Below are 27,576 nucleotides of genomic sequence, written 5' to 3'. Positions count from 1 at the left end.
ATTTAATCTAATCTAAAACTAAAAAAAATCAAATCTAAATTAAAGTCTAAAGCTCTAACTAATTTTTATTTATTTATTTATTTTTATTTATTTTATTTTTTTTAATTCTAAATTTGAAACTGGAATAAAAATCAATTACAACTAAATTACATCTAACTATAAACCAAAAAATAAAATTCCTTTACCAAAAAAAAAAAAACTAAATTGAAATCTAATTTAAACTAAAGCCCTAAAAGAAAAAAAAAAAACTAAAAGGGACTTTTTATTTTTGTTTTTATTATCATATATATATTTTTTTATATTCCTTTTTTAAGGTCAAAATTTAAACAAAACTAAATTTAAACAAATCTAAAAAATAAAAATAAAAACTCAAATCCAAAACCCAAAACTAAAAGAAACGAATAACAACTAACACCTAATGAAAAATTATAAAATCTAAATCCAATCTAAATAACAATCAGATCAAATAAAAATCTAACTTGAATTAAAACTTAAACCAACGTACAATAACAAAACTACACATCTACGCTAACCTTAAACATGTATAGAAAAATAAAATCGAATGTTTGTTTGGTGTTTGCTGTGCAGGTTTGCGAATGACGGCGGTTGAGAGCGGAGCAGATGGGACGATGAAGCTTGTTCCACGAAGCATGCAGGGGTTTGCAGGATCCGTAGGTAGCTGAGGGAGATGCGAAGAGCCACAGCGGAGAGAGAATAGCGCTGTAAGGCAGTATGCAGGCTTGGACGAGAGGAAAATACACAGGGAGGCTCCAAGACGGCAGGGATATGGACAGCGTAGAGAGAAGAGAAACAGCCAGCGTGTAGGCAGAGGTTACCAATTTTGGACAGCGTGGGTTTGCTGAGGGAGGACCGACGGTTCAATGGCAGCGTGGAGCGTTTGGGAGCAGGTGATGCGTGGCTGAGGGTAAGAATGGAACACGCAGGAGTCTGGATGGGCATCTTCAGAAAATCCACGCTTGTTTTCACTGTTGTTTGCAGGTGTAATGATGTTTGACAGCGGCAGAATGATGGGTAGGAAGAGCAGGATGACGGGTTTGCTTGACAGCGCTGGACGCAGTGAGGATCCAGCACGCAGGGGTTATGGCAGCCTCTGTGGGATGGGACTTTGATGTTTTTGGCAGCCAGGAATGAGAATGGACGCAGGTTTGAAGCTTGTTCCGCAATGATGGAAAAATGCTGAAGTTGAGGCACTTATCTTTAGTTCTGTACATGAAACCCTCTCAAAAGATTTCCAGAACAGAATTAAAACCCTTGGACAGCCAAAACAGAGACCCTGCAAAAACTAGATTTCTTCTCAGACCTGCAACCTGCAAATGGAAAACAAAAAAAAAAAACCAGAAAATATATGCAAGGATTAAAAATAAAACCCTACAAACCAGCTATGAATTTACAATATTTACAGATCTAAGACTCTAAGCAGCCAGATTTGTCAATAATCCATGGTAATATTTTCAGAATTTTAAACTTAATGTGAGATACTAAAGAAAACCCTGCATGCATTCATAAAAATTTTCAGATGATAAGCCCAGGATTAAAACTGGCTGGGCTCTTGCAGAAAACACAATCCGGGAGTTGGCTGGTTCAGCCGAGAACTTCCCCTAACGCCCGGTAAACTCAAAACTAAGGTTTCCTGCACAGCTTAAAATCAACCATCAACATAGAAGGAGAAAACAATAGTGAAACCCCGATCAAATGGAGATACCTGCCACTATATTTCAGAATCTAAACTATCATTCAAACCCCAAAGATCAGACAAGATACCTGTGCCTAGATCAATCTTCATTAAGCTATCATCAATGGCTGAAAATAAAATTATGCAGAAAAATAAAACAATCTTACAACATTTTCAGAAGATTAACACCAGCAAGATTTTTAACACCAAAGTCTTTCTTTATTGCACCAGAAAAAATTTACAAGAGAGCTTCTTCAGCACCAGACTCTCAGATCTAATTTGATCTCAAATGACCCCTAGCACCCTATTTAAAGGAAAAATTCCCAACAGCTAGTTCGAGTGATCCACATCAAAATGATCTCGACTGTCGATGAGGATCAATGCATCTCTTAATCTCATCCGTCGAATTTTTTAATGCATTAAAAATTGAAATTCTGCATTTATTTACTCAAAAATATTATTTTATTATTTTTTAAGTTTTTATTTTATTTTATTATTTATTTATTTTATTTTTATTTATTTATTTTTTTTCAATTTTTCAATTTTAATTTTTAATTTATTTTTAAATGGATCCTCGAACTTAGCCTTTGGAAAAATCACCTAGGACCTAGGACTTGGGACTTATGAGGGGATTAAAACATTTTCTAACCCTCAAGACATTTTACATCATGACTTTTACAAATTTACATTTCAAGGGGGAGAACCCATTTGACATAGACCCTCATAAACCACCCAATTCTGCGACACAACTATAATCTAGCAGATTAACACACTAGGATTCTCCTAAGATTCTAATGACAAAATCCATTCCGGCTTTGGGGTTAGGCTGAAGGAAAACTCTGCCGATTATAGATCGGTGAGACAAAAAACCTTCCGGAACGTAGATTATCACTAGGAAATTAGGTCCACCTAGGAAATTTACACACATGACTCATATCTGCTAAGATTATTTACAATTCACACATGCAGACTGGGTCTACAACATAATCTGATCAAGTCGACGATGACTGTCGAATGGCACGGACATGTCGATCAAGCGCTATCCCTTTTTGCGAAGAAAATGGGGTGTACTGCTATGGGTAGTTGACACGTAGTGGTCAACATGTACCAAATCCTACTCCCTCCAATTGTTTGAAGTAAACTTTGGATCCCTATCTAAAACAATTTCCTTAGGTATTCCATGCAACCTAGTAATTTCTTTCTTATATATTTTTGCAATATTAGTTGTGCTATGACTTAGCTTCAATAGAACAAAATGGGCAACCTTTGTCAATTTATCCACTACCACCATTATTGAATCATGTTGCCTTGCTATCCTAGGAAACTTAGTAATATAATCAATGGCTACCACTTCCCATTTCCACTTTGGGACTAAGTCACCAGGTTCGAGTTCGAGTTCGAATTCGAGGACCTTGAAATTCGAATAAAGTTCGGCAACTCAAATTTTGTCGATAAAATTCGACATTAAATTCGACATATAGAAATTCGAAAAAAAAAATGTATATTAAAGATAGAGGGCAGATTTATACACTTATAAAGACTATTTTATTGTTAGAAATTATATTAACTGAAATATACTTCATATTCAGCTATGGAATACCCATAAATTTGACCAGGAGGGAACCATTATAATTGAATTATAATCTTCATATAATTGAATTAAGTATAATAATTATTTTTCAACCTTCTAGAAGAAAAATAAATATTAATTAAAGATATTATCATTAAAATATTACAAGTCACTACAATTCTAATTTTGATATAAAAGTTCCTATTTCCCTTTAAACTATCAAACTATTCAGATAGATAATATCCTATTAAGTTTTAACATGGACTAACATCAATTATTTATTCTTTGAAATTTTTGATATATAATATTTTAATGATATTAATCAAAATTTATTTAGAGATTAATATTATATAATTAGATATTTTATCTTTTATTTTTTGTGTGTGGGTAATATTTCAATTAACAAAAAATATGTTGGCAAGTGCTTATATATCGAGAAACATATATATATGTTTCATTAATTAAACTTAAAAAATATATTATATATTTTCTATTATTTATTTTGTATTTTTAAAACGTAATTTAATTCTTTCAAAAACTTTATTATTTTTAAATTATATAAATTAATTCTAATTCTTAAAGAAAAACATTTTTAAAAGAAATCATAAAAAGAAATATAGCCAGAAAAAATCCCAATGGTAACTCTATTCAGATCTAAACTTTGATGAAGGGGACACTTGGTTTATATGAAAATAGACGTTACAGTTCCAAATCATCATTATATACAAACCTTACTCAATCTCTGTCACCATCACTTCATCTTCTCGTCTTATTTTGTGACAGAGAACAACGAAACGTCTTAAATAGAAATCTTCGTTCAATCCCAATTTAAAACCAGCCACTGTCAGTATTTCTGTACCAGTCTTTTTGCATTGCAAATAACCTATATTTATATTTGTAGACTGTAGTCTGTAGTCTATGGCGTCTGCGGCGGCAATGAAAACATAAACAACCAAACCAAAGAAACCTAAAACAGGCTACAGCAACACTCATACCCGCGGGCGCGAAAAAAAACGAATTTTAATCCGCTGCCGGCGAATTCCAACGCATCTAAACGATTTTAGTGGCGAATTTAATCGACAAAAATTCGAATACGGCATGAAATTCGAATACGGCATGAAATACGGCGAACTGGAACGAACATATTCGTTTGAGCTTGAAATACGGCGAATTTCGAATTTTATGGATTAAATACGGCGAATCCGGTGACTTAGTGTGTGATGATTGATCTGTCCAACGTTAAGGATGTAGGCTACAAGTTACTAAACTTACTGACGAACTGCCGCATAGTCATTCAAGGAAAGTTCCAAAAGATCATTCATTAAAAGAATGATATGCTCTGGTGGACAGATGCTGCTATCAATGCGAAACCGATGGTAACTTGACTGTGATGCTATCATGTAACACTAAGGATGCTGGTAACTTAACCCTAGCCCGAGCCCGTCAAGGTGTCGTGTTACAGTGTAGTCTCTGTCTCTGTCTCTGTCGTGCGGAGGCAATGAAAACAACAATGAAACCTAAGCTAAAGCCTAAAACAGCAAGTTAGCAACACGCATACCCGAAAAAACGAATTTGAACGCATATAAACGAATTTAATCGATTTTAATGTCGAATTTATTCGACAAAAATTCGAATACGCTATTAAATTCGAATACGCCATTAAATACGCCGAACTGAAACGAATAAATTCGAATGACCATTAAATACGCCGAATTTCGAATTTTTTCGATTAAATACGCCGAATCCGGTGACTAAGAAGTTGGGATTGATAAATGACAATAGAAAACCTGCTAGGCGTCCATGCTCAGCGTTTGCTCTTTGACATTGCATACAATGACTATGTAATGAGCCATCTTACAACGAAATCTAACACTTAGTGTAAAGCCTTACTAGGTGACCTAGACAATGTGTAACGCATGGGAGTGTTACTACTGTCACCTCTTAGTGAAGGAAGCAATTGAACACAAGGGAGGCTTCCCTAGTAGGGTTAGGGATCAAATAACCCAAGATATTAAGATAAATGCCCCCTAAGGATCGTACAACAGAAATTGACTGGATAAGGGTATGACAACTAGAGTTTGCAATGGATGAAGGGGTAAGTTCAAGACTTGGGTTCAAAGGACCTATGGGTCAATCTAAAGGTTAGGGTTAGTCGAAGGAGTCTCAAATAGGTTACTTGAACACACCAAATCAATAAAAATTCAAGGCTGTTATAAATTAGGATCTTAGGTCAATGAATTGTAGTAAAATAATAGTTTATAATAACAACAAATTTAGTTGTTAAAATTGTGTAAAAAATATATGAGATGGAGGTTAAATTTGATAGCAAACTAAAGACAAAATTGCAACGAATTTTGATGGTTACTAGAGCCTGTAACAACAAATAAAGTTTTATTTCAGCTTTAAAAACGATTGGAAAACGCATGAAGAAATTTAAATTATCTTCTCTAAAGCACATTTAAACAAGACCCAACCCTAGGGCATACATCAATAAGTCATTAAATGCTAAAACACAAGATTTTAGGTTGGGATATGGTTTTATTAGAGCATTAACCTTTGCGCACACATGTTGAGGCTGATTTAACCTTTTAAGTGTTAATTTTATCATTTTGAAGGTTAATTGCTTGAGTGTCAAAACGCCTAGCTTGAGGTTGTATTGGTATCAGAAACTTGATGAAAGGGCCTCGAAATGTTGCTAGCCATACTGTATGGTATTTTGTGATTTCGAAAAGTCGTATTATAGGGCTGGCGACGTTTTAGGGATGCTTTGGTTGTGTTTTGTTTTTGTTTTTATTTTTGTTTTTTGGGTTCGCTCAAGCATCCAAGAAGGTCATGGGTCCCTTCTATGGCCCAAAAACGCCAAGTTAACAATTTTTTTTTGAGTTAAATGCTTAGTTCACACATTTTGTTTAAAAAAAAATTTAAGAACATAATTCCCTAAATAACCAAAATGTTAGAATTCTCTAGAAATCATATCAGCCCCTTCTTTTCTATAAAAAAGCACTTCATTCATTCATTTCTCACACATCCTTCAGCAAGAGGAGCTTCCTATAGCAACAACAAGCATTCTAGTTTTGTTTTGGAGCATTGAGAGCAAGATTTGGTGCATTTCTAGCAAGGAGGAGGACGTGGGTATATAGGCAACAAGAAGAAAGGTGCGGGAAAGAAGAAGGCTACGGGAAATAAGAACAAGGGCATGGGAAACAACTATTTTGGTGAGCGATTTATTTTATGCTTTTGCAACAATTATGGCTTCTTAAAGTTGTGTTTCTAGTGCCCTTAGATCTATCCAAGCAACTAGGCAACTAGAATACTATCCTCTTTGGAAGTATGTTACCAATTTCAAGCAAATGGGTTCTGGTGGTACATGGGAATGGGATCACAATTATGCAAAAGTGATAGGACCTTCAAGGGCTCTTACATAAGAGTGTAGGCTCACATTTTGCATGAAGAGATGAAGGGCGTTGAAATGTGTGCACATACTAGAAATCCAGAGTTGAGGGCTACATTCAAGAGAGAGCAAGATCATACTCAAAAGTTGAAGGATCAAAGAAACAAAATCGGCATGGGTGGCACTTGTAATCCTTGCTTGAGTGTGTGAAAAATCGGTGACCTGATTCCCTATTGTAGCCACTGATTAAATTTCTCCTACTTGTTGATTTATGAATCAAGTTATTTACAGTGTTACACAGTAAACATCGAAATAAAATCTTTTGCAGCGTTCACAACATAAAACACTGCGGAAACAAAATACTGCACAGGAGAGAAATAAACACACACACTAATACATCGTTGTTTTTGGACAAATGTCCTCGGAAAAACCCAATGTGGGAAAACCGGTGCAACGATTGAGAGTTTAAATTATTATGCAGTAGTTTCCGAGGACAAATATTTAGATGCACAAAATGACAATTTGATACAGCGAATAAACTAGCAAAGAGGTAGTGAGTAATATTCTCACACTGTCACTGGCGATTTGACTTTGATCCAAGCTCTAGATGGCTAGCCCCATGTTGCCTTTACGCAGTCTCTGCGTGGGCTCAGCTGCATCACAACTTCTAGGAGCTGCATCATCCTTCTAGCTGATCGATTTTCCTTTGGAACTCTAATCTTTGTCCCTTCGGTCTCACACCTCGGCTTCCGGCATTAGTTTCGATTGCTCCCAGAAAAATTATGGACTCCCTTTGAAGCACTGCGTTGCCTCTATGTGGCACTGCATTGCCTCTTTGAACCTCTCGTTGCCTTCTCTGCCTTGCACTCTCCGGAACTGGAAAATCCCCCTCTGATCTACTATCCCTGCGCTCACTGCAAGAAGATCACTCGATCTCTCTCCAGCAAATCAGCTTGCTACTCTTAAGAAATTTGATCTTTAGATCTCACTATCTCGGTATGTTCTTCAAGTGCCCATTAAGCTCCTTCTTATAATCTCTCGTTGGAGCACCAACGACTAAGATTAAAACATAATCAAATGCTGAGATTAACTAGGAGTTGATCCTCGTCTTCTTCTAGAAGATTTGCACCAGATTTAATTAATACCCTTTAATTAATCACATTTCCTAAGTTTAGACTTAGGAATATATTTAAAATGATTAATTATTTTAATCAAACCATCTCTAGGTGGAATTTTCCCAAACGATTTTTGGGTCTTGGAGAATGCATGTGTCTTAGCCTCTCTGCAAAATCTTGAGGCTAGATCACATTCGATGCTACAAAAATCAACACTCCCTCTTAGCGAATAATGTGCTATAGTGCTGCAAGTTTGCAACCCATTGTAGCATCACTTTGTCTCTGCACCATCTCCTGTGCTGCTGCTGATGTCTGGCTCTGCTGCCCACCAACTATTGCGCAACTTTGATTGCTGCATCCATGTTGCTGCTGGCCCTACTGAACTATTGCCAACACTACATCTGCACTGCAACCCTCTCTAACTGCTGCTGCTGCAACTGCAACAATTGCAACGGAAAAACATCCAAAATACTGAACCAATTGTGGTCAGTATGATGCATCTGTCACCTGAGCCCTGACTGCTACTAGACTCTGCGCTGTCACTAAAGCCTCTGCGTTGATGCTGACTCTGCACTGCGCTGCCCAATATCTGACCTGCTACTAGCTACTGTATTTGTCACTCTGGCATTTGACTACACCAACTGCCACTGATCCATCCTGCTACTGCATGTCTTTGGCTCTCGTAGCAAGGTATTGATTCATGAGGTGGACCTCCTCAAGAATCCTGCCCATCCTTTAGCTCTCTGGGGTTACAACTCCAAATCACCCCACCTCACCCTTGGAGGTAACTCGACGATCATGGCAAACTCTTCCTCCAATCTGGAGGACAACTTGTCGATCTCAACAGATGCAACCTGCTGATCCTGCTTCTCCTCTTTGTCCTTCTTTTTGAGAGGACATTGAGTGTTGTAGTGGCCAAGCTCACCACATCTGAAGCACTTGATCTTTGAAACGTCCTTCTTCCTCTTGCGATGCTCCTGCTGCCCCATAGATGTGAGGGCCTTATTCTCCTCTTCCTTTGCTTGCTTCGTCCCACTACTGTTGCTGCCACTGATGGTGGCCTTTACCAGATCTCGCCTCATCTCATCTTGCTACAGATCAGCCCACATACGTTCCCAATTTGACAAATTTTTTCCTACCCAGGCCCTAGGATACTCTGGACGAAAACTTGCCATTCTTTGGAAACACTGTTTAGAGCTAATCATACAAACTCTGTAGGCTGGGGTGCTGACCTTACTGAAGCCAGCTGGTCCCAGACGTCATGAAGTCTAGTAAGGAAGGAGTCTACACTCTCCCCTTTCTGCATCCTTGTGCATCTCATCTTCTCCTTAAGATACATCTTTCGCTGCTCGGAAGACCCTTCATACAATATAGCTAGTGCTTCCCACATCTGTTGGGCTATATCTTTGCTAGTTATGTGAGATACCACGTGATCTCAAACCCCATCAAGAATCAACCTCTTAGCTTTTGCCATCTCCTTCTTGTATTTCTTAAGCAGATTTGCATCTGCGGGTACAACTACCACATTATCGATATAAGTCTTGAGATCATGCTCAACTAGAAGCCAGAAAATTCCAGCCTTCCAGATCGCATAGTTGGAGGCTCCCTCTAATCGATCTTGATCTCTCAACCCAGCTGATGCCATCTCTAAAAAGGATGTCAAACTCCTCTTCTCCTCTGCGTAGCTGCTGCCCAACTATTCACACTCCCTTCTAGGGTGAGAAATCCTGCACACAACTACTGCTGCTCTACTAGGAAAATTCGAACTTCTTGGCTAGAAGTCCCCTGAGGGAAGAATTCCCTCAGTGTGTGCTCCTCTTTCCTTCTAACACTATTTTGCCAGCAACTGCTGCAAAAGTGACTGTGTCCCCGTTGAAGATATGCTTTGTGTGGAAACCGCTGTGTTGCTCCCTCTGTCTTTGTGAATCTTCGATTCGGAAAATGTACTTTCTGTCGACTCACTCAGAGAAGTAATTTTTCATTAAAATTAGCCCTCCTGGCCAATGGATTGCGCAACCACTCTAGGGTTTCGAAATGCTGCCTACACAGTGTTTTCGAACTCCCTCTTCTGCCTGCAACTGAGCTCTTCTCTGCTTTACCTACACTCTAATACCATGTGAAAAATCGGTGACCCGATTCCCTATTGCAACAACTGATAAAATTTCTCCTACTTGTTAATTTTTGAATCAAGTTATTTACAGTGTTACACAATAAACATCAAAATAAAATATACTGTAGCCTTCACAACTTAAAATACTGCGGAAATAAACACTCCACAGGAGAGAAATAAACACACACACAAATACATCATTGTTTTTGGACAAACGTCCCCGGAAAAACCGGTGCAACAACTGACGGTTTTAATTCATATGCAATAGTTTCTGAGTACAAATATTTAGATGCCTAAACTGGCAATTTGATACGAGAATAAACTAGCAAAGAGGTAGTGAGAAATATTCTGACACTGTCATTGGCGGTCCGACTTTGATCCAGGCTCTGGATGGCTAGTCCCACACTGCCTCTACGCAGTCTCAGCGTGGGCTCACGCAGTCACAACTTCTAGGAGCTGCATCACCCTTCTAGCTTATTGATTTGCCTTTGGAACTCGACTCTTTGGCCCTTCGGTCTCACACCTTAGCTTCCGACACTAGATCTCAACTGCTCCTAGCAAAATTATGGACTCCCTCTAAAGCACTGCGCTGCCTCTCTGAACCTCTCGTTGCCTTCTTGCCTTGCACTCTCAGGAATTGGAAAAATCCCCTCCAGTCTACTATCCCTACTCCTCACTGCGAGAAGATCACTCGATCTCTCTCTGGCAACTTAGCACTGCTACTCTTGAGAAATTCAATTTCTAGATCTCACTATCTCGGTATGTTCTTCAAGTGCCCATCAAGCTCTTTCTTATAATCTCTCGTTGGAGCACCAACGACCAAGATTAAAACATAATCAAAGGCTAAGATTAACTGAGAGATTTGCACCAGATTTAATTAATACTCTTTAATTAATCATATTTCCTAAGTTTAGACTTAGGAATGCATTAAAAATGATTAATTATTTTAGTTAAACCATCTGTAGGTGGAATTTTCCCAAACGATTTCTGGGTCTTGGAGAATGCATGTGTCTAGCCTCTCTACAAAATCTCGAGGCTAGAGCACATCCGATGCTACAGAAATCAACTGAGTGTTGGCAATGAGCGAAGAATTGTTCATGAAGCAAGAAAGAAGAGGGCGCTAGCAATAGAAGAAGAGTTATCCAATCCATCAAATTTAGTTAAAGACAGTAGATTGCTGAAAATGCTTGACAATCAAGGGAGAGAAGTTGACCCAAGAGTGGAAAAGGCCATCTTTGATTGTGGCATCCCTTTTAATGTGGTTTGACCCCCATATTGGTAGGATTTGGTAACATAGCCCCTTAAGGTTTCAAGGGGCCAAACTATGAAAGACTCTGAACAATTTTTCTCAAGAAAGAGAGGCAACTTCTTGATGATGTTTTGAAACCAATTCGTAACTCATGTGGTTGCATAGGGCTGGACTGATACAAGGTGTATGCCATTGATTAATGTCATTTGCATCATCACCAAAAGGAGCCATGTTCATAAAAGCAAAAGATTGGTCGGGTGAGGTAAATTATAGTAAGATCATTGCTGAAATTTTAATTGCTGCTATTGAACAAGTAGGGCTAGAAAATGTGGTGCAAGTTATAACATAATGCACTTGTTTGCAAAGCTGCAGGGTTAATTGTTGAGAGCAGATACAATCACATTTTTTGGACTCCTTGCATTGTCCACTATTTGAATACGATTTTAGAAGAGATTGAGGCAAAAACATAATGGATTAAGGAGTTCACAATGCAGGCTAGGGAGATTATAAAATTCGTCACCAATCACCACCAATCTCAAGTAATATATTGATAATACTCCAAATTGGAGTTGCTCAAAGTTGTTGAGACAAGGTATGCCTCGAACTTCATCATGTTGCATTGCCTTGTTGAAGTTAAAACTGCATTAATGAGTATGGTGGTGGGTTCAACTTGGTTGAGTGGAGACAAGCAGATTCAAAGAAGGGAAGTATGGTGAGGATGGTGTTAATTGATGAAGATTGGTGGAGCAAGATTGATTTCTTGTTCAAGTTCACATTACCTGCATTTGATCTTCTTCGAGATGTAGACACAAAGAAACCTTTTCTGGTAGAGGTTTATGATGGCATGGATACCATAGTTGAGAAAACTATGGAAATTATTACACAAGAGGCTCCCATTCTTCCTTTTGTGGATTTTGATTTTGCTGAGCAAGTGAGGTCCATCATTGTTACGAGGTGGAATGGCTTCAACACTCCATTGCACACTTTGGCACATGCTCTAAATCCAAAATTTTATGATGAAGAATTCATTGCTCAAGGCAATGGGAAGAGGAAGGCCCCACATAAGGACAAGGAGGTGGCCAATGGAGTGAAGAAAGCCTTTCAGAGGTTGTTTCCAGCTTCTTTACAAACTGATGTAAGGGAGGAATTTGCTTGTTTTCTTGTTGGATTAGAGGATCTTGTAGACATAAGGTCTGGATGAAAGGAGGACCATGAACCCAGTTAAGTGGTGGACTTGTCATGGGGCAACTGGCATTAATTTGCAAAATCTTGCCACTCATATTCTATCACAAGTTTCAAGCTCTCCATTAGCAGAATGTAATTGGAGCACTTATAGTTTCATTCACTCTATGAAGCGCAACAAGATGGGATTACAAAAGGTTGAAGATCTTGTATATGTTCATTGAAACCTATGCCTTGTATCTCTTACAGGTGAAGAATATACAAGTGGAACTCATAAAGATTGGGATGTGGAAGCAGAATGCCCAGACTTAGAGCTCTCTCTTGCTGCTCTTGATATTACCAGTGATGATGCAAGTGGAACTGCAAGTGCAAGTACTATTAGAGTTGCTTCTTCTGTTGAACAAACATCTTGTTCTATTTTTGTTGATGAGGATGAGGATTTTTATGATTAATGATATGTTAATGTAGCCAATAACTATCTTTAGCTCATGTTTTATTTTAGTTTTAACACACATAGCCTCATGTATAAAGGCTGATTTTAGAACCTTTGCTGTACAACCTCATCGATAAAGTCTAATTTTAGATTTTTGCATCATGTAATCATCTATCAGAGTTAATATAGACTTGGTTTTCCTTCTAAAATTTCATTTATGTGTCTCATTCTTTCTTTTCTTGCAAGATAATGTGTTGTTAACTTATTTGTATATATATATATATATATATATGATGTTTCAGATGACATTTCCATTTTAGAGGGTCACATTTCCAGGCGTACCTGTTTTTGAAACTTCTAGATGTTTCGTCGTTTTGTGCAACTTAACTATTATATGGCTTAAAAATTTGTATGCTTGTTTGTAATTGATAGAATCTAGATTCTAGATGATTGATGCTTGAACGAATAATCATTAATGTACCATGGATGCCATTTCTATCTTCATTGATGTAGAAATATGCATGTTTTCATACATTTTGCAACTAATTTGGCATTCTAATATGTTAAATCCTACAACTACAACCTACCCCAACAGCTATAGTTCATCTTGAACTTGTTGAATCCTAGTGAGGTATGATGCCACCATGTCTATCTATTTATCTTGGCGTTTCTCAGCTTTTCTCTCAACACCATCTTCTGGTTTTGATTATCACTCTGGTACAATTTTGTCAAAGTTGTCCACATCTCATGAGCAGTCTTCTTTCCTATTATGTGAGGGATCACATGATCTTTCATAACGTCCAAGATGATGTGTCCAGTTTTCACATCCTTCAAATTATAAGCAGCTTGTGTTGTAGCATGTGAAGGAGGTTGTATGTCAGTATTAGCGAATTTCCATAGGCTGTTTTCCATGAAAATTAGTGGAATTTTCTCCTTCCATGGACTAAATTAGTAAACCCTTGTGTTACTAATCTTCCTTCTCTCTCAGAGTTTCTAGTGCTCTGATACTAGGTTGAACTTTTAACACCAGATCTGATTTATTTTTTCTCACAATTATTTTATTACACATAAAATAACTATTCTCAAATTAAATTCTGAAACTTCTAAAATAAATACTTTGGTGTTATCAACTTTTAAACAGTAAATTTGCAACAGAAAAATAAATAGGAAATCACCACAAGATAGCAAACATTCAACCTGATAAAGCTCCCTTCACTTTATATTGAAATCTAGAAAATTCAAGGCCTAGACCCACAGAGATATTACACTGAAATACAACAATATTAGAACCTGGAAATGGCCCTAAGATTTTGGCCCAAGGAAGAATTCGTCCCCTTGAAAATGGCTTCTTTGGAAGAAGAATTGGCCCTGGTAGATCTTAGCCTGTACCTGCAAAATTCTGCCTTCCTAGCCATATAGCTTTGTGCATCGGAATTCTTGGCCTGTCCAAGGAAACTTTGCCCACCTTTTGGAAGTTTCGTCCCTCTCCCTCGTCTTGGCCTGCTCAGGATTTTCACCCTCTCTTTCTCCCTCCTCCAAGTCTCATTTCGCTTCAGGAATCTTGGCCCTTGCACAAATTCTACTTCCAAAAATATGCTGCACCCTTTTCCTCTTTCTTCTCGGTCACTTGAGCCTCTCACTCATGAGAAAATTGCTTCCTCAACAATGCAATGTGTGTCTTCATCTTTTCCCTTAGGTTTTCTTTATAATTTCAAATTGAGCAAAATTTCTGACCCTCAATCTCCAAAGTGATAGATGGATAGGATTAAATCCTAACCCACTTAGATCAGTAATTGAGATTAGATCTAAGTTTTTCAAATAGTTAAATTATTTATCCTTAGAAGTCTGTTCAATTAGACAACATTAATCAATTAAATTAATTAATGTGCTTTTCCTAAGTTAAAACTTAAGAAATAAATCTTATTACTTGCTCCTCTCAAACAAGCACCTAAAGAGGACTTCTTGCATGCTAGACACTTAGCCTATGTAGAAAACCTTCCGATACTATAAAATCAACAAATTCCAAGCTCTTTTTGCCTATGTCTCCATTTCAAAGCTAGTGAAATATGTAAATTCCATATTCGAAGATACATGTTAAAATTATATTGTATGGTAGTTATAGTTTCAGTTAACTACTACTTTTGCAACTACACCCACCATAATGGTTTGGTGTCTAATTGTCCAAAAGATGGTTTTTCGAGTCAAGTTTTCAACTTGGGGTTGAAGTTGGTTTATTGATGCCAATGTTGACACAGGTATCGTGTCAGCTTACTAATGTTGATGTTTACCCAAGATAGATTGCTTCCATTGCTTAGGCTTTGGAATGTTATTGTTTATTGCTTCTACATTTAGCTTGAGTCACATGGATTCAATTCATGGAGAGATTTACTGCCAACCTATCAAGTGACAATCCAATTTGTATGAAGCTACAGTTTTAGGTAAATAACCAGAGCCCTTTGATGTTTGCAGGGAATATTACTTATTGCACTTCTTCATTTGCTGGTTGTTAGGTAATGTAGGAATCTGATTACTACACAGATGAATGAAATTTTGGATTTATTTATGGTTGCTAAATGATGGGCTATGGAAACTATTATTGGCCAAGTGACCTGCTATCACTCAGTTCTTTCAAACAATTTCCAAAATTATTTAGAATCTAGGTTGATGTTATTGAATGAAGTCAATGAAAGTTTATTATTTTTATTTTATTTTTTGGTCATTAATGAATTTTCCTAGAATGTTTAGTACGTGGATAGAACAAATGTACTATTTATACCTCCCAAAATTTGGTAAGTTAGTTTCTTCTATAAACGTTATGCAGACCATGTGACAGTTAGCTTTGCAAGAAGTGGAGGACCTGGAGGGCAAAATGTAAACAAAGGTGTGTTCCTTGTTTTCTATTGAATAGCAATAGTGTGTCAAACAACTTTTGTTATTTTATTGCAGAGATAATGGATGGTTTGGCCTTTATTCAAAACTGTATAAGTATATTTCCAATTCAATTTGTCAATGACTTCTGTCTTTTGTACATTGGCATTTGGCCCCAACATTGTTTTGAAATTGCTTATATTACAATGTAAAACTAGATACTGACATAAATGATACTTACACACTCACCCAACATAGGCAGGAAAAACTAACATATGGACTTAATTTGCAACCTCGATTAAATCTATATGTCTTCTAAAGAATGAACTTCAGTTGTAACCTGAGTTGCTGACTCATCTTTAAGCTTTCAATAATGTTTGGCCTCAACTTGAACAAGTGCCAGTTTTAAATGAATCTCAGTTCAAAGTTGGTTGCATCTATAGTCAAAATGGAAGCTAGTTGCATGTACTTAGATTACTCTTTGAGATGAGGTGTGTAATTAGATGATCTGGAGTAGCTCAAGTGGCAGGTGACTGGTGCCTTGGTCAAATATACCCCATATCAAACATTTGGAATCCTACAAAAGATTAACATGTATTTCAAAGCCCTTCTTAGCTGATAAAATGGTTAAATGCCACTCTTGGATAATAAAATAAGTGAGATGTCTAGTGGCATGATGCCTTTCCTATTCATAATGTGAGCCAGATACACAAGTGTATGTTGTCCTTATTTATAAAGTGAAGTCAAATGACCAGCGGAAGGTAGATATGAAAATTCGGGAGGTAATTGCAACAAGAAGGCTCTGGCAACATCATGTAGCAGCATGTTGTTGGACGCAATCGGAGGCCAACCTTTAAAAACTCATTTTTGGTGTTTTGTGAGGTTATTGTGGCAATGATTTCCAGTTGGCAGAGAAGTCTAGGAGTGATAGGTGCATCAAAGTGTAGTGGGTTAGCTATTTAAAAACTGAATTTGTCTTTTGGAAGTATGTTAAAAGTTAGAATTCAGATCTAGAGTTGTGTCAGAGATGTGGTTGTAGATCGCATGAGACAGATTTGGAGGCTTGGGTTGGTGCTTAGAGATAGCTATTGGGCTGTGAAGACCAATGAACAGTTGGAGAAAGATAAATATAGAGAATATTGCAGGAGGTTGGCAAAGAGAAGTTGCAAGGGCAGCAATAGAGCTGAGATTGTTGGCTGGCAAGGAGGAGTTGCTAGGGAAGTCACAAGGTTGAGAGGTGTTTGTTGGAAAGAAGACAGTGCTGAGTGGCAAACACCATTACTAGAGGTTAAAAGAATGCTACTGGAGACAACCAGAATGATAGTTATTGTCTGCCAGAAAAGGCATGAGGGAAGTGTAGTTGGTAAATTTTTATTTGGATTCAGTTTTTGAAGTGTTATTTAATTTTGGAGTTTATTTGCTTACAAGATGAGAACCCTGCAGAGAAGTAGAATGTTTTCAAGTTCTCGAAAGTATGATCAGTGGAAGCATCTAGTAATTCTGGGTGTGAGATGAATAGGTGCTACTTTCACATTGGTATCTTACAACATATGATGATTAGGATGGATTGGTATGTGTCCTTTGTGGAAGCTAAGTCATAAATTTTTTTATCAGTGGAGTAGTAGTCCAACTGAGCTTCACTAAACTGTCCAGATGCAAATCTGTATATTTCTTCAAATCCTTGGTGATTTAATTCTGCTAGGATTGCTCCCCAATGCCTATCATTAGCATTTGAATAAACAATTTTTCTTCCTTCGCCAGGTAGCTTTAATGGAGGAATAGGAAGGCATTTATCTTTGATTCTTTTTACAGCTTTAATATGCTCTTTGGACTGTTACCGCTCAAACTAGTAGGGGTCTTAGGAGGGGATATTATAGAGCAACTACTAGGCCAAGTGGCAACAACGGAGCAACAACCTACTGTCACCTCAGCTAAAACTCCCTTCTCTTTATGGACTTTCACCGATGGGAGGAGTCCCGGTATGAGAAGAATCACTAGAATAGATGGAACAATGATAGGATATGAGGTGATTCCTAAAGCCTATTCACAAGAGAGGCTCAGATAATGGGCTTACTTGTTATAGAAGCAAGGTAAATGGCTCTCTTAGAAGGGCTAGGGGATTACCAAGACCTAGGGTTTGAGGAATGTTACTTGAAAAGAAGTACCCAAGATCAAGGAATCCTAAGGGAAGGGTTCTTAGTGTCCTTTGTGAAATTGGACTTTCAAGTTTGTGGGGCCACAAAGAAGCTCAAGTGGACCCGAACAAGGCCAAGGGTTTGGTTTGTAGCAACAAATTGATGGTCTTGACCAAGTTGGGAGGAGAATAGGATCAAAGGAATTGAATTTATCTTGGAATTCAAGTGCAATGATACTAATGAAGCCACTAACCAAAGGATACCTAGGGAGGAGAATAGTCTGTTGGCATTATGATACAGGTATGACACAAGTGTTGTCCTTGATGGCAACTCTCTCAGATGAAAGATCACAGTATAGCAGGTAAACAACAAGAATGAAGAAAGAAAGGTATACACAGGTTCACCATTGACCAAGCCGTGTATACACGCAGGTTCACTATATACAAAGTCGCGTATACGAAAAGGTATACGCAGGTTCACTATATACCAAGTCGCATATACATGCAGGTTCACTATATACAAAGGCGCGTATAACGTACACACACACTTTCACAGAAGGAAAGGCGTGTACATAAGTTTTGGTCCGTGGTGTTTGGACCATGGTATTTGGTCCGAGGTATTGGGTCCAAGATATCAGTCCTACGTGGTTTTGGACCATGGTATTGAGAGAGGCCTAAACCTCTATAAGGAGAAGAAGATCATTAGGCCAGTGTGTAAGTGTGCAAGTGATGAATATCTGATGAAGTGTGAGATCTAGTATGCTGGTTATGGGTTTGTGATGCTTTGCTTGATCTGAACCAAGGATGCACCTATGCGGTTGATGATGGATGATGGATCGGGATCATAAGGCTTGGAATGTATTATCATTATGTGGTTTGATCATGGATAGACTAGATTTGAATTATTGACGCATGTTTTATTGTATAAATGTTATGATCTGGGTATGACTGATGTCTGGAATAGCTGCAAAGTTATGAGTAAATATTTGTAGATCTGTATGCAGGTTCACTTTGGTAAAAGCGCGTATACACGCTGGTTCGGCTCATCAGAGTAGCATATATAGTATGAAGTATGATATTTGAAGTTGCAGTTGGATCTGGTTGTTGTTGCAAAATTTTGTGGTCTGCTTTGTGTTCTGGTGACTGTGTTTTGTTGACAGGGTTTCAGTGTTGGGTGATTCAGAGATTGATGATGCAGGTGTAGTTGATGGGTGTATTGCAGTGGTGATTAATTTTGTGCTTCAATGTTGTTGATGGGTCTAATATGAAAATTGGATGAAACGTGGCCTTCAGATTATGGTGTTGTGCTTTAGGAGTATCCAGTATGAAAATTTATGAAACGTGGTCCCTGGAGGAAGAGAGAAGGTCATAGCCTTCTGTAGGCCGGCGCCTACGTACTGGTAAACATATCGGCTAGTACAAGAGCCAGGGGGTTGGAGCTCCCTTCCAGTAGCAGCTGGAAAATGAGTGAAGGTTGGAGCCTTTAGTAGGCCGACACCTACGTACTAGTAAACATATCGGCTAGTACAAGAGCCAGGGGTTGTAGCTCCCTTCCAATGGTAGCTGGAGAACAAGAGAAGGTTGTAGCCTTCTGCAGGTGGGTGCCTGCGTACTGGTATGAGTTTGCGCTAGTACAAGATTGTAAACAGGTTTTTCTTATATTAAAGGAAGACGCAATAGGTGGTTTTTGTCCCACATTGGGTTTCCACCTTATATCATGGTGTTCATGTGTGTTTCTTATGTGTGATGATCTGTTCTGTTTTACTGCACCTCTTTACTGTTTATATGGTTAATGAAGTTCTGATGTCTTGATTAAAGATCAACATATAATGGATTCACTGAATCATAAGTTTACTGGATATACGCTAGTTGCATTAAACAAAGTTGCGTGTACACTTGGGTTCCCTTAACTGAAGTAGCCTATATGAATCTGATTATGGAAATGAAAAAGTTAGTGATTTGCTAATACTGATTCACCCCCCCCCGCCTCAGTATTATTTCCAACATAGTCTTCAAGCTAGGGCTTGGAATATCTCGAGATTCCATCATGGGATTGACCTCAAATTTGGAGAACCTCTGAGCAGATCCCAACACAATAGTTGACCAATTTTCAAGAATTTTTAATGGCTAAAAACGATTTTAGGTGATGCCCTAGGATGCCTACTAGGTTAGGGCTTAGAAGAGATGGAAGGAGGTGAAAAAGAGTTTTCTTTTGCGATCACCTTTGGACTAGACCAGTGCCTATCCTATTGGGAGAATGGAGTCTAATGGAAACAATGTTTAGAGATGCTTAATTCCAATCAAGGAGTTCCCCAACAACTTCACATGGCATTAGCAACAACTAGGTTACAAGGGAAATTTATACTTCTAATTATTTGCAAATGATGACTTATCAAGATAATGCATGAGCAATCATGTATCCCTAGGACAATAATCCACCATACATTTCAACAATCAATATGAAAAATCCCTCACAAAGACAAGATAAGCAACTTCGCATAAGCCCAAGAGCAACTACACCAACTTCATGAACGAAAATATTCCATAGATCATTTCATGAGACAAATTACAAGATAAGCATGAAAAGAGTACTCACATTGTACAACGAAATTATTCCAATCATCAAGTGCAAGAAAATCAAAGCTCCAAGACAAGATTTAAGCTCTTCCAAACATCAAGATGCATTAGAAATCCAATTCGTCCATCAAAAGGCTTAACGAAAATCCTAGAAGAAACAATGATCCAAATCCAAGTGATGATGAGATTGAAATGCTCTCATCAATTTATATCCTTCTTAAAGAGTCCAATTTGCCTATTTAGGCCTAATTAAGTCCCAAATAATAAAATAATGTACAATAATGACATGACTTGGTGACAAGCCCACCAAGATAGCTCTAAAATAGAAAGATAAGCCACTAAAGAGGGAAAACAGTAAATACAATGAATCGTTGGGCCCTTGAAGAGGCCAGTGGAGTCCAAAGTGTGCCAAGGTGATAAAATAGACTCCAAACATAGTGATCAAAGGGGTGGCCCCTTGATATCCAAGCAAATCAAATGTAGTGTCCCCAAGTGGGTGTGGGGGCACAATGATATCCTCATGGGTATCCAAGTGGATCAATAATGCTTGTATACCATTTGTAAGGGCTAGAATGATGACATAATCCCTTCCTCTGTCTCCCATGGTGAGACACATCCTCATCTGGGCCTTGGAACATTTGCCAAGTGTGTGGTGCAAGTGTGAAGCCAACTGGGCATGGTGGTCCAGGTGCATTATCCTCATCCAAAAAGGTGGAATATGAGCATTCAATGAATGGAGTCGAGGGATCCATGAAGTGGCAATCTGCTCTCTGCTATGGTGGAGGCCCATGGCTCTCAACGCTTACCCTACAAGTGCCAATATAATCCTCTGGAGGGCTTCGACCCCATATAGGCAAACCAAACCCCAAATGGAGACCCACCTGCAATCCTGTATAAAGATCCAATGCATCCCCTCACCTCCCAATACAACAAACCATTAGAGTAATTGAGTAAAAGAGATTACAAATCATGGAATCAAATGGACACTTCATCGTGGCATGCCCTTCCATTGTGGGATTTAGCATGTACATGTGTCTCTAAGCTCAATAAGGGGGTTAACCAAGGACCTTATTAAGTGGTTTGTACCTCTAAAGGGGGTGACATGTCCATGGTACATCCATCAAGCAATAGGTGGTATGTGATATAATGGTGGAACAAAATGGGGCATTAGGGGAAGGCTCCAAGCCACATGCCACAGTACAAGGTTAGCCATAATAAGGGAAGCTCGCACTTGGGTGTATGAATGTAGGAGGGAGAATTCGTGGTACGCGAGTTATCCTGACCTTTGTTTTTCCACCCTTCTTCATATGCCTTTTTCCTTTTATTGATTTTTCCTTTATAACTGCTCGAGGCTTGAAGGGATGAGATCATGATGTGTAAGATATAGCAATGGATACCCCCTTTATGGTGGAGCAGTTCATCGCCCACTAGGGGTTGGGACAATCATGGGTTCCTTGATGATGAAGGGGTCAATATGAGGGACCCTAGGAACCAATGTGATGGCCATAATGAAAGGGATAGAGCTCATGTTTGGCTTTTGCCCATGTGATAAATGTGTATGCCCCAACCATCTTTTGCATTTTATGGTACTTTTCTTGTTGAGAGTGGCCAAATTATGTGTTTTCTTTTTCCTTTAGCTACATCAACCTTCGGGGCATCGTTCCAGGCTTGACCCAAGCTGTGGACAAGGGGGGGGGGCTAAGCCCTTGTGGACCCAATGGACAAACATGGACCTGTGTGGGAAATATGGTGAATGGGGTTATAATGAGTGCATGGGAGTAATGCATATGGTATCGGGAAGTAGGGCCATGCAACCAAAATCAGGATTTCCCATGTGGTGCCATCCCAAAAGCTAGTAGCCAATAAAAGAGATCCCACGGGACTAGGATACAAGGCTAACCATCAAATTGGACAGAGGAGACAAGAGTACATAACAAACCCACTCTTTTCGCTGAATCCCCCTACCAATCCATGCCCAAAAGTGTCCATGATAGGTAAACAAAAATACCCAACTACACAATGAAAAGCCATAACTTCGGGGTCGAAAGGCCCACCTTCAAACATACGATCATCACAGATGGGCGAGGGACCACATGGATGGCTCAGGTGGCGGAGATAGTGGCACATCGAGCTATTTGGTGGTTGCAAGGGGCTGCCGGCTGAGGGCCATCTAGGATACTGTTAATTTTAGGATAACAATGGTATGTTCTATGCTTAGAGCAATTTTACTTCATTTATCTTTATTAGCCCAATATCATATCCAGTATAGCAACCACATCAACACGATAGTAAAATGCAGATAGAACATTACCAATAATAGTAGAAGACAAGCCAAAACACGAGGACACAAGATATGGCACCAGCCAGGGACAAATCCCAATGCGGGGAACCCTTGATCAATTCTTCTTATAATTCTTCAAAAGTTTAGTAGAGAGAGTACAATTTACAATATTCGCTTGCCTAAACTGATCAACGAAATTGCAGAAATAGAAAGCCCTAACTAGAAATTCAACGCTGGTCAACAAGGCTGAAATTGACCTCCAAAACAGTTCGCTCAACCTTGGTTAATAACTCTGAAATTGACCTCCAAAACAATTTGGTCAACCTTGGTCAACAAGGCTGAAATTGACCTCCAAAACAATTTGGTCAACCTTGGTAAACTCGACCTCCAACAACAAGATAATGCAACCCAAGATAGTTTGAAAATAACCAGTCAAATCTGGTCAACAAAAGTTAACGCAACAACCTAAATTAGGGTAGTCAACGTTGGTCAATGCAAGGGTCAAATTGCCTTGGTTTTTGTGCCCAGAACAACGACCTTCCCAAACAGAAGCCCCCCTCACAAAATCGAAGTCAAACAGTGTCGCTGGTCAAAGTCAGCCTCCTGAAATTTCGGTCAAATCTGGTCAACGCAGCAGCTAGAAAATCAGACCTTCCTTCGCACGTGTGGAGAGAGAGAAGCCCAAAAATCTATACCCAATCAAGATGAGAGAGAGAAAGATGAATGAGAGTGATGCCAAAATGAGGAGGCACCTTGTATTTATATGCAACGTTGAAGGCTGGAGGAGGCTAATTTGATGGTTGGCCGACCTTGACAATTTGTCCATAATCAAAATAAATTCATAACTTCATTTGTACATGTCAGAATGGGATGATCTTTAGATCAATCCTACACCTCTCAGAAAGAGGAATCCAAGAAAAATATCAGCTGCCTCATAAGAGCTGTCCAAAGTGATGTTTGGCCCTAGTTGCCAAATTTAACACTCCCTCTCAACTAGGGAGAACATCACCTACCAAACTGTCTGACAATTTGTACCATCCTTGTCACTGCTCTGCTCTGCTGAACCATGAAGAAAGAAGAAATGATCGAGAATGTATCATACCATTCTCCACTGACCCGAAGTCAGTCTCCAATAATAGAGAGTGTGTCATACCACTCTTAACTGACCCGAAGTCAATTTCCATTGATCCCAAATCAATATCAACATCCTAGCATAGGGAGTACGGTAGTACATGATGCGTCCATCGGTAGTACTATGGTCCCTATCCTCATTTCCCTACTCATTGGCCAGATGAGAGGTACTTCCCATGAGTCCTGAATTGCATGGGTAGGATGTGCCGGTAGGACAAGGTGAACCACTCATCCTGCTCATATGCCATAGAAGAAGGTGAACCACTCATCCTATGCATATGCCACCATGGGGTATCACAGGGGAAGGTGAACCACTCACCCTGTACATCGCGCACCAATAGGGGAGGGTGAACCACTCAACCTATGGTCGCTCATCGCTCCAAGAAGTACCCCAAGCCCCCCAGAGCTCCCAGAGCTCAACATCCATCTCATACGGGACCCTCATAAGAGGGTCTCTCCATGACTCCAAGTTGTTCACGGAAGGTCAAGAATTTGACCTTTCCCAAGGGCTTCATAAGAATATCGGCGACCTGATCATTAGTCCCAATGTGTTGGAGCCTTATTGCTCCCCGTTGTACCATATCCCGGATATAGTGGTATCTGATATGAATATGCTTGGAGCTGTCATGAAACACAGGATTCTTCGAAAGACGAATCTCACTCTAATTGTCGCAGAAGATCACAGTGGTATCCAACACGTCCAAACAACTCGCTAAAGAGCTTCCTCAACCAAATAGCTTCACTGGAGGCCAAACTAGCAACAATATATTCAGCCTCAGCGGTGCTCAAGGCAACCGACTTCTACTTCCTCCTCATCCATGATATCGAAGCAGAACCTAGAGAGAAACAACATCCAGATGTGATTTTACGATCCACCACACTGCCAACCCAATCTGCATCAGAGTAACCATGGAGCCTCACATTCTCGACAGTGTATCTCAGTCCATAAGTGATTGTGCCCTGAAGATATCTCAAGAGATTCTTGGTAGCAATCCAATGTATGTGATGAGGCTCGACCATAAACTGACTCAATGTGTTCACTGCAAAACATATGTCTGGATGGGAGTTCACCAAGAACATCAGGGCCCCTATGAGTTGATGATACTCAGAAGGATTTCCCAAATCGGGCCCGACAACACTTCCACATAACTTCTTGAAGTTAAGTTCCATCGAAGTAGTCACGGACTTGCAGTCCACCATCCCAAATCTTTCAAGTAGCTTCACAACATATTTTCTTTGAGAAAGGAAAATCTCCCCTGGCTTTTGCCAAACCTCCAACCCTAGGAAGTAATGCATCAATCCTAGGTCCTTCATATCAAATTCAGAAGCCAACTCTCTCTTACATTGATGAATAAGAGGGTCTGCACCTGTCAGAAAGAGATCGTCCACATAGAGTACCAAGATGAGAGGTCTATCATTCTCAACCTTAAAGTAAAGGTTCGAATCAACTTCACTTCTTGTAAATCGCAACTTCATCAACTAGCTATCAATCCTCTCATATTGTGGTGCTTGCTTCAACCCATAGAGGGCTTTCTTCAACGTGCATACATGTGACTGACAATCTTGAACTTCGAACCCCTCAGGTTGTTTTACTTAGACTTCCTCCTTAAGTGAACCATGCAAGAAGGCAGTCTTGACATCCATCTGATGAAGATTCCATCCTTGCGAGCTAGCAAGTGCTATAATCTAATGGATGGTGGTGTAGCGGGCAACCGGTGCAAATATCTCATCATAATCTACACCTTCCTTTTGAGAAAGTCTTTAGCAACGAATCTGGCCTTGAACTTTTCAGCGCTTCCATCAGCTCCATGCTTGATCTTGAAGAGCCATTTCAAGGTGACAACGGATTTGTCCTTGTGTCTATGGACCACATCCCAAACATTATTCTTCATAATTGACTCATACTCTTCGTTCATTGCATCCTTCCAAAGTTGGTGTTTGGTAGCTTCTTTGAATATGCAAGGCTCATATTAAACAATGGTGCTCATAGTATTTAAGTACCCTTGGTACCTATTCGGCTTCTTACTTTCACGAAATGTCCCCCTAGGTGCAACATGTCTCTTGGCATCTTCAAGAGTCTCCCTAGCCATGGGGGTCTCCTTTTCGAGGAGGAGGGCTCATGAGGGGGTGGATCTATGGGATCCATTGGTCCTTCATCATCGGGCATCTGCTCATCTTGTGATTCTCCTTGCTTTTCGAAATATTCTTCTTTGTCCTTCCTTGGAAGAGGAAGGTTACTAATCTTCCTAAGGGCAACATCCTCATCAAAAGTGACATCACGACTTATCTCCACTTCTCTTTGATCAGGCACATAAATTCTATATGCCTTAGAAGTTTCACTGTAGCCCACAAATGTTCCTTTCTTCCTGGAAGCATCCAATTTGCTTCTCTTTTCTTTCGACACATGAAAATATACGGGGCTACCAAAAATTCTAAAGTGAGAAACATCAGGTTTCTTACTAGTGAAAACTTCTTCGGGAGTCTTGGAGTCCAACGCTTGATGAGGGAATCTATTTTGAACATACACGACGTGTTTGTCGCTTCGGCCCATAAGAACTTTGGAAGGCTTTGATCATGAAGCATGGGACAAGTGGCTTCTACGATAGGACGATTCTTCCTTTTAGCAACAGCATTTTGCTTAGGAGTGTATGCGGTAGTAGTCTCCCTAATGCCAACTTCTCTACAGTAATCTTTGAACCCATTTGATTTGTATTCAGTTCCATTATCAGTCCTCAATATTTTGATTTTCTTCCTGGTTTGATTTTCGATCAAAGCTTTGAAAGAACAGAACCATGAGAATAATTCGTCCTTATTCTTCAAGAAATATATCCAAGTCTCGCGAGAGAAATCATCTATAAAGGTTGCATAATATAAGTATCCTCCCAATGAGGTCACGGGCATTGCACCAGATAGATCAGAATGAACCAATTGCAAAATGTCTGTGGTCTTGCTATCACTTGAGGGGAATGGTCCCCTTTTATGTTTTCCCTTAGGACATCCCTGACATACACCTTCATGCTCTATTAATTCGGGCATACCTGTAACCATCTTCCTTCCATCGCGTATAGCCTTATAGTGAAGATGAGCAAACCTTCGGTGCCATAGTTCGGATTGAAGTAATGTGTTGCAAGACATAACTCCCAATGGGCTTCCTCCAACTTGATATAGGCTATCAACCCTGAAGCCAAGTGTAAATGCATCTTTGAATTTTTTATTCCACACACGTACCTTTCCATTGATGAATGCCATCTTGAATCCCTTGTCCTCCATCGTCGAGATAGATACCGAGTTCTTCTTTAGATTGGGTACATATAGTACTTCTTGTAGATGAATGGTGTTACCCTGATTCAATTGAAGGGAAACATTCCCAACTCCTTTCACGGGATAGATGGCATTGTCTCCAAGGATAATTTCCAAATTTGTATACTTCTCTATCAGATTTGAAAGAGCTTCCTTGTACCCGGTGAAGTGCCTTGAGGCACCACTATCAATCAACCAATTTCCCAAAGTATCTGGAGGAGAGGTACTACAGAGGGCATATATAAGATAAAATTCCTTTTGCTTAGAAGTTACAACATTAGACTCATCATACCTGGAGTTTCTTGTTCTTTTAGAAGCTCGATCATTTCCAAGTTGAGTAGCGGAAGCATTTCTTTTCCCTTTGTTGTTGAATCTGCCATTCCTTTGATTGTTGATGTTGTCCCTGGAATGATTGTGATCATCATCATGAGATGTGTCCTTTCTATTTGGACACTCCCTGGCATAGGGACCAAACTTGTTGCAAACGAAGCGTCTTCCCTTTCTTCCATTTTTGAATCTCAGTCTTCCTTGACTTTGCTTCT

General features: G+C 39.2%; 1 protein-coding gene across 4 annotated transcripts in view; it reads left to right on the top strand.

Moving 5' to 3' along the window:
- LOC149220427 (uncharacterized) overlaps window positions 1–27,576 on the top strand; it is an 80,961-nt gene that overhangs the window by 15,301 nt on the left and 38,084 nt on the right. For all 4 annotated transcript variants that reach the window (XR_016249282.1, XR_016249283.1, XM_089384787.1 and 1 more), the window contains exon 2: window positions 15,565–15,624. Coding sequence is in view for 2 of the 4 variants with exons in the window: in XM_089384787.1 (XP_089240913.1) it covers window positions 15,565–15,624 (60 nt within the window). In the remaining 2 variants the exon portion in view is untranslated. The remainder of the gene's footprint in view (window positions 1–15,564; window positions 15,625–27,576) is intronic.

The sequence above is a fragment of the Pinus tabuliformis genome, chromosome Q (genome assembly GCF_031772625.1).
Source record: "Pinus tabuliformis cultivar Carrire ecotype Pingquan chromosome Q, CPIR1, whole genome shotgun sequence".
Lineage (NCBI taxonomy): Eukaryota > Viridiplantae > Streptophyta > Pinopsida > Pinales > Pinaceae > Pinus > Pinus tabuliformis.
The sequence above is the reverse complement of the archived record's forward strand: the minus strand, read 5'-3'. Positions and strand labels throughout refer to the sequence as shown.